The sequence below is a fragment of the Piliocolobus tephrosceles genome, chromosome 2 (genome assembly GCF_002776525.5).
Source record: "Piliocolobus tephrosceles isolate RC106 chromosome 2, ASM277652v3, whole genome shotgun sequence".
In the NCBI taxonomy this organism is placed as follows: Eukaryota; Metazoa; Chordata; class Mammalia; order Primates; family Cercopithecidae; genus Piliocolobus; species Piliocolobus tephrosceles.
This window is the reverse complement of record NC_045435.1, coordinates 45,228,821-45,236,440: the sequence shown is the minus strand read 5'-3', so window position 1 is coordinate 45,236,440 and position 7,620 is coordinate 45,228,821. Positions and strand designations below refer to the sequence as shown.

The window sequence follows — 7,620 nt, the reverse complement described above, 5'->3', positions numbered from 1 at the left end:
TAGCTGGGATTACAGGCACCCGCTGTCATGCTCGGCTAATTTTTATATTTTAGTAGAGACAGAGTTTCACCATGTTGGCCAGGCTGGTCTTGAACTCCTGGCCTCAGGTGATCCACCTACCTCGGCCTCCCAAAGTGCTAGGATTACAGGAGTGAGCCACCTTGCCCGGCCAGGATTTGCTTCTAACATCACATTTATATGAAAGTATAAAAACCTGAATGAAAAGGAAACAAGCCCCTGCAGGCATTATATTCTTTCATGTTAAAATGGAAAGACCTCACCAAACTAATTTGCAATCATGAGAAACAGTGCGGAGATGGTAATGAAAAACAAAGGGAATTTCATTTCTGTCATTTATTAAACTGGAAGCAAATATGACAAAACAGTCATACTAGTAAGTCATCTAAATTTTTTAAATCTCTTAATAAAACAACCAAATCCCACGCAAATCAGTCCACAAGGGAGGCCCCTTCTTCACAGTGCGGGGTGACTGAGTGTGTAACTACGGGCCAACCCCCACCTCTCAACCGGAAGGGAGGGCACTCAAAAGAGGAATTTAGAGAAAAGGCGAGGAGGGCGGGCCTCGGGGAAGGGTCGGGGCGGGAGCCCCACCTGGCCCCCCACCCCTCCAGCGGAAAAGCCGGTGGCGTGGCGCTGCTGTCTCCCATTAACAGTTACAGGGCCGAGGCTTCCCGCTGATTGGTGGAAATTCCGATCTTCTGATCCCTGATTTGCACAGAGACTGGGGCCTGCACCACCCCACCAACAGCAATCGGTCGGGTCACCGCAGCCAAGGCTGCGCCAGGAGCGTTCTGGGCTCGGCGCTGCCCAGTCCTCCTGGTCATCTCGAAAGCTGTTGGGACAGCTTTTGAGAATGCCTCCCTTCTAGATGCTCGAAAGAGGAGTGGCCTGACATGGCTAGAAACTCATCCTTTCCTTCCCACCAGTAGTAAGGACAGGTTCTGCAGTGTCAAGCACTCAACTCAGGCTGGTTTGAAGCTAAAGAATTCAGACAACTTACAAGTATCAAAAATGAAATAAAAAGAAACAATAAGGAGCCCACCACCAAGACTTGTAGTTATTTCCTCAGAAAGCCCCCATGCCCCGTTTGTGACAAAACCCATTCCTGAGGACTGATTCTAGAAGAAAAACAAGTAAGATCCAGAACTTTCCCCACCAGCATCATTTTCCAAAATGTGGGCAGTTTACCAAACATAGTTTATTCAGGAAAAAAATACATTTTAAGAACTTATTCTAAAAAACTGAAAGAGCCCAGTGGCTGAGCAGAAAACAGCTTACTACAAGGAGTACCAGATCAGGGCAGAGACTTCCCAGCTGGGTGAGGCATGCTTTGAGGGAAGACTCCACTAGCCCTGCCAGGAAAGGGCAGCAGGCACAGTGCCCCTGTGGGGCCCACATGGCTGGTGACAGCAGCAGGACACCTCTTCCAAAGCTGTCTACCAGCCCCACTTAGGGGCTCCTACTCATGGCCAAAAAGGCTACTTCCCCATGAGCCCACAACCGTCAACACAGTGCCACCTCCTCCCAAAGCAAACACACACACATACAATGTAAGAACCTATTATCAGAACAGCAGTGAGCAGACCCTGGCCTTGGTCTCTCAAAGTCCTGTGTCACTGGCTGTAAGGACGCTTGGCCACAGGTTCCTCTTCCTTCTCTCGCTTCAGCCATTGCTCTAGGAGTCCTGCAGTGCCTCTCTTGGTAGGGAGTGAACTCTTCTGCAGGAACTGACTGGACCACTGGGGAACATATGACTCTTCCTTTTGAGGTGTTTTTGAGTCTTCCTTTTTGGGTGACTTTGTGGCCAGCCACTGCAACATCCTCTGGCTACTGCCACTTGCCTTGAGCTCCTAGGAGAAAGGAAAAAGCTCAAACCATTCAGCTCAAGCTTTTGGGAAAAGGCCAAGTCCGAGGGAAGAAAAAGGGGAAGAGGCATTAGGTACTTACCCAGGCTTGGAAAATGTTACTAAGGGCCAGCTGGGGCCCACCAGTAAAGAGTGGAAAGAGAGGAGTGTACTCTTAGGGGCAGGAAAGTAGCTCTTAGAGAAGGTTTCACAGAGGATTGTGTGGGACCAGCCAGAGAAGAGAACTGAAAGGCATTCCAAATGTGCAGACAATGAAGCGTTCTCAGGGAAACAGGGAAAAGAATGTAATTCAGCATGACCCGGGGGAAGTGTTGGAAAAGGAGACTGGAGAGATATAGAAGAATTTCTAACAGCCACTGTGATGTGGCTACATTGTTTCCTCTTCATGCAGACAATCCCTACAACCTCTGCTTGACTGTCACTACTCCCTGCTGCTTCCTTTACATCACACCCCAACCCTGAACTGAAATGTTCTGAATTGGCACAATGCCACCTCTCCAGAATGTGACATCTTTTGGAGTAAACACCATGGCAGGGTTAGGTGCAGTGGTGCATGCCTGTAATCCCAGCACTTTGGGAGGCTGAGGTGGGAAGATCAAGCCCAGGAGTTTGAGAACAGCCTAGGAAACACAGGAAGACCCCATCTCTGTAAAAAATTTTAAAAAATGAGTCAGGCATGGTGGTGTACGCTTGTAGGCCGAGCTACCTGGGAGGCTGAGGTGGGAGGATCGTTTGAGCCCAGGAGTTCGAGGCTGCAGTGAACTATGATCATGCCACTGCAGTCTAGCCTGGGCAACAGAGCATGACCCTGTCTCTAAAAAGGAAAAAAAAAAAAAAAAACAGATCATGGCAGAAATGGGTAGTGTCTAGTCCAAAATGAATACAGGTTGAGCATCTTAACCCTGAAAATCCAAGATCCAAAATGCTTCAAAATCCTAAACTTTTTGAGTGCTTACATGACTTTGAAAGGAAAGGCTTGTTGGTACATTTCAGATTTGGGATATTCAGCTAGGAAGTATATAATGCAAATATTCCAAAATTTGAAAAAATTCAAAATCTAAAACACTTCTGTTCCCAAGCATTTTAGATAGGGATATTCAACCTGTATATAAAATTAGTTTTAGAGCTATCTAATTTTCTTTTTTTTGAGACGGAGTCTCACTCTGTCGCCCAGGCTGGAGTGCAGTGGCCGGATCTCAGCTCACCACAAGCTGTGCCTCCCAGGTTTACGCCATTCTCCTGCCTCAGCCTCCTGAGTGGCTGGGACTACAGGCGACCGCCACCTCGTCCGGCTAGTTTTTTGTATTTTTTAGTAGAGATGGGGTTTCACCATGTTAGCCAGGATGGTCTCAATCTCCTGACCTCGTGATCCACCCGTCTCGGCCTCCCAAAGTGATGGGATTACAGGCTTGAGCCACCGTGCCCGGCCAAGCTATCTAATTTTTAAAAAGTGCCACAGTTGCAAGAGTTTATCAGAATCACGACAAAAGAAAAAAAGATGACACTGACTGTGGGTATGGAAAAAACTTTAAGAAAAATAGGGGACAGCTGTTCTAACAATCATCCTTAACACGGCATTCTAAAATGTCTATTCTTGGAACATTCCACTACTTTAAGTCCCTCCATGCCACCTAAAAACAATCGCTACTCCTAAACCCTTACCCACAAATGTCAGTGGGGACCAGCTTTTTGCTCTGGAACTTCTCTCCCCACTGCAGGCCTTCTGCTTGTTTGCCTTCCCTCCCTAAAATACACCCTCTGGATCCTTGCTTATTCTAAGAAGTTAAGGTTCATGGTAGCAATGCTCTCAAATCCTCCTGAAGGAGACTAAGGACTGGAGCTCCTCCAACTTGTAGTTCAGAAAGCAAAGATACGGAAAAGAGACACCAAAAATCACAGCTGGTTGGGGATGGAGACACAATATGGTCAAGGGCTCCTTTGTCTTTCTCACAATCACTGTCTAGATTAGAAGTCCTCAAACTTGGTTTATCAGACTCATCAAAGAAGCTTTTTTTTTTTCCTTTTTGTGGAGAACGGGGTCTCACTATATTGCCCAGGCAGGTTTGGAACTCCTGGGGTAAAGCTACCCTCCCACCTCTGCCTTCTAAGTGCTGGGATTACAGGCATGCGCCACTGCACACAGCTGAAGCTTTTTTTTTTGAAATGGAGTCTAGCTCTGTCACGAAGCTGGAGTGCAGTGGCCTGATCTCAGCTCACTGCAACCTCCACCTCCCGGGTTCAAGTGATTCTCCTGCCTCAGCCTCCCAAGTAGCTGCGATTACAGGCGTGGGCCACCATGCCCAGTTAATTTTTATATTTTTAGTAGAGACTGGGTTTCACCATGTTGGCCAGAATGGTCTTGATCTCTTGACCTCGTGATCCGCCCGCCTCAGCCTCCCAAAGTGCTGGGATTACAGGTGTGAGCCACTGTGCCCAGCCTGAAGCTTCTTAATTATACAAAAGCCCAAGCCTAGCTCTAAATGTTGATTCAGGATGTCTGGATAGGGTCTAGCATTTACATTTTGAAACAGTTCTTTTCCTGGGAGCTCTGAGTCATAGCCAGGTTTGAGAATCACTGCTCTACACTACCTTGCCGTGTACAATGAGCATGAGAGCTTTTGGTGGTCCAAATTAAAGGGCTGATCATAAAAAGCCACATCCTAAAAGAAAGGGCACACTGACAGAAGACAGAAAGCTCAAAAAGGACTGTACCAGTCACAGGCCCCTACCTTTTTGACCACCAAGTTGACAGGAGCCAGACACTGAGGAGTATTGTTTCGCGAGTTGTTCACCACAGAAGAGACTGCATGGAAGGTGATATTCTCTGTCGAGTGGATTAATTTCAGAGCTTCCTGAGTTGAGACTTCACCAAAGTCAAGCCATTTAGAAACTGCCTCCTCTCCATCTAATATGGCAGGCATCCTGGTGAGGGAAGTCAAGACAATGGTTGGGAGAAGTAGTGTGAGAATAAGGAGAGAAGGGAGAGAGACTTGAGTCAGCTGATAGCTCAGATATCACAAGGGGAGCCTGCCCTCCCCCTGCGCCTCACATGCTGATTGCTGCCATGTGTTGCCTGAGCACAGGGTGACAGGGCACCAGATTCAACACCTGGAGAGCCACGTTATAAAGTTTCATGGCAAAGACAGTGATGAGTACTATGACTGGTCTAGTGTACTCCAGTGTCCACTCTAGCAAATTGGTAAACTTTCTATGACACTCCAGCCTAGAATGCAGGGAAAATAGTTCTTGAAAACTTGTCTATCAAAAGTAATCTCAAGCCTCACCACCTCTCAAAGACTTACACTAAGAAAATTGTGAACAAAAGGAAATGATGTGTCAGAAAAGCAGAGAAGGTGTGAAACATGACTCCTGGGTACCCAGAGGACGTAAGGAAAATATACTAGGTTTACTTCCAGTTTTATGTCCCAAGTCAATGCAAAGTGTGGCACACACTTTACTGGGTGGTACAGTTGATTCAGATACAGACAAATGTTCATTTGTCTCCTAAACGTATATATAACATATAAAATAATGTTAAACACTGTAACATAAAACAATGGTACATTTTAAAATGAATGGTGATTTAGATTAAATGAAATGTAATTTTTAAAGGTTAATTACTACAAGAGAACTATATCACATGAAAGCATATTTTCACAGATATAACCTAGGACAAGGCTAAAGCAGGTAATCCTGACAGATGTCACACTGCATTCTTTTCAGGAGAACTCCAAAAAATCACTTCAGGGAGTACTCAGCTCTGGCAGAAATTATAAAGGTAGAATACAAGTATAGTCAGTTCTGCCAATGCTTATGTTTAAAATGCAAATCTGTTCCAGTGCCACTAATATATTAGAGAGTAATTGGAGCACAATGCAAATTTTGTGTTTGCTTATGCAGTTTCATCTGTGAGAAACACAAGGTGAACACAGAAAACTGCACCCAGCTGAACTGAGCCTTCTAGAAATACACAAAGTGCATACATCTCAAACACTGCTACTTTGGCTCACTACATACTATTTCACAAAATTGTGTTTTGCTCTTCTTTTGCCTTTCTGACCTTTTCTATATATATAAAAAGACACACATTTAACATCTCAAACATGTCTAAGCTTCCTGGCTCAAAACATGGTAGGCAGTGTATGTGAATGGAAACATTTTAAATATTGAAGAGAAGCTTGAAATAGTAAAGAATCCTGGAAGAAAAATCAGAACATGTGATTATTTCCCGAGCAAAGGATATCAAGGAGTCCACATCAGTGATAATGCTACAAAAAAAAACCAAAATGACTATGGCTGGAACAACTTCAAGAAGTAGTCTGGCCGGGCGCGGTGGCTCACGCCTGTAATCCCAGCACTTTGGGAGGCCAAGGTGGGCGGATCACAAGGTCAGCAGATCGAGACCATCCTGGCTAACACGGTGAAACCCCGTCTCTATTAAAAATACAAAAAATTAGCCAGGTGTGGCGGCATGCGCCTATAGTCCCAGCTACTCAGGAGGCTGAGACAGGAGAATGGTGTGAACCTGGGAGGCGGAGCTTGCAGTGACCCGAGATCGTACCACTGCACTATAGCCTGGGTGATGGAGCAAGACTCTGTCTCAAAAAAAAAAAAAAAAAAAAAACAAGTCCTCCGAAGTCAACACTAACCAGGCCTAAAAGAGTAGAAGCAATGGAGAGATTCTTTAGCATATGGACTGAGTGCCCAAAATAAAAGAAAAAAAAAAATTGGACCCTTTCTCACAAAGAGAAAGCACTTGGCTGGGCGCCGTGGCTCACGCCTGTAATCCCAGCACTTTGGAAGGCCGAGGCGGGCGGATCACCTGACGTCGGGAGTTCGAGACCAGCCTGACCAACATGGAGAAACCCCGTCTCTACTAAAAAAAAAAATACAAAATTAGCCAGGCATGGTGGCACATGGCTGTAATCCCAGCTACTCAGGAGGTTGAGGGAGGAGAATCACTTGAACCTGGGAGGCGGAGGTTGCAGTGAGCTGAGATTGCACCATTGTGCTCTAGCCTGGGTGACAAGAGCAGAACTCTGTCTCAAGGAAAAAAAAGAGAGAGAGAAAGCAATTATTTATATATAAATAAGCATCTATATTTGACCTCTGCTCAGTGACTGAAAAAATAAATATAAAAATAAGCACCTAATTAGCCAGGCATGGTGGTGCATGCCTGTAATCCCAGTTACTCAGGAGGCTAAGGCAGGAGAATCATTGCCTGAACTCGGGAGGTGGAGGTCGCATGAGCAGAGATCGCGCTATTGCACTCCAGCCTGGGCAACAAGAGCGAGACCAAAAAAAAAAAAAAAAAAAAAAAAAAAGCACCTATGAGGTTCATACAAAAAATATATAAATAAAACCTTAAATACCACAAGTGGCTCCTTTTAGTGCTAGTGGTGGTTAGTTCACTGGTTTCGAACATGGCGACAATTTTCAAAGCTTTCTGCTATTGGGAGAAGCCACAAGTACAGATGAAAATGCTGCTAAAGAATTTCTACCTGTAATCCCAGCACTTTGGGAGGCCGAGACGGGCGGATCACGAGGTCAGGAGATCGAGACCATCCTGGCTAATCCGGTGAAACCCCGTCTCTACTAAAAATACAAAAAACTAGCCGGGCGAGGTGGCGGGCGCCTGTAGTCCCAGCTACTCAGGAGGCTGAGGCAGGAGAATGGCGTGAACCCGGGAGGCGGAGCTTGCAGTGAGCTGAGATCCGGCCACTGCACTCCAGCC

General features: G+C 45.9%; 1 protein-coding gene across 2 annotated transcripts in view; it reads right to left on the bottom strand.

Annotated features, from left to right (window-relative positions):
• Window positions 1–339: 339 nt before the first annotated feature.
• HMCES (5-hydroxymethylcytosine binding, ES cell specific) overlaps window positions 340–7,620 on the bottom strand; it is a 27,038-nt gene continuing 19,757 nt past the window's right edge. For both annotated transcript variants that reach the window (XM_023215906.2, XM_026449047.1), the window contains 2 exons: window positions 4,616–4,808; window positions 340–1,871 (listed from right to left, as the gene is read on the bottom strand). In XM_023215906.2, the coding sequence (XP_023071674.1) occupies window positions 1,635–1,871; window positions 4,616–4,808 (430 nt within the window). In that variant the 3' untranslated portion in view covers window positions 340–1,634. The remainder of the gene's footprint in view (window positions 1,872–4,615; window positions 4,809–7,620) is intronic.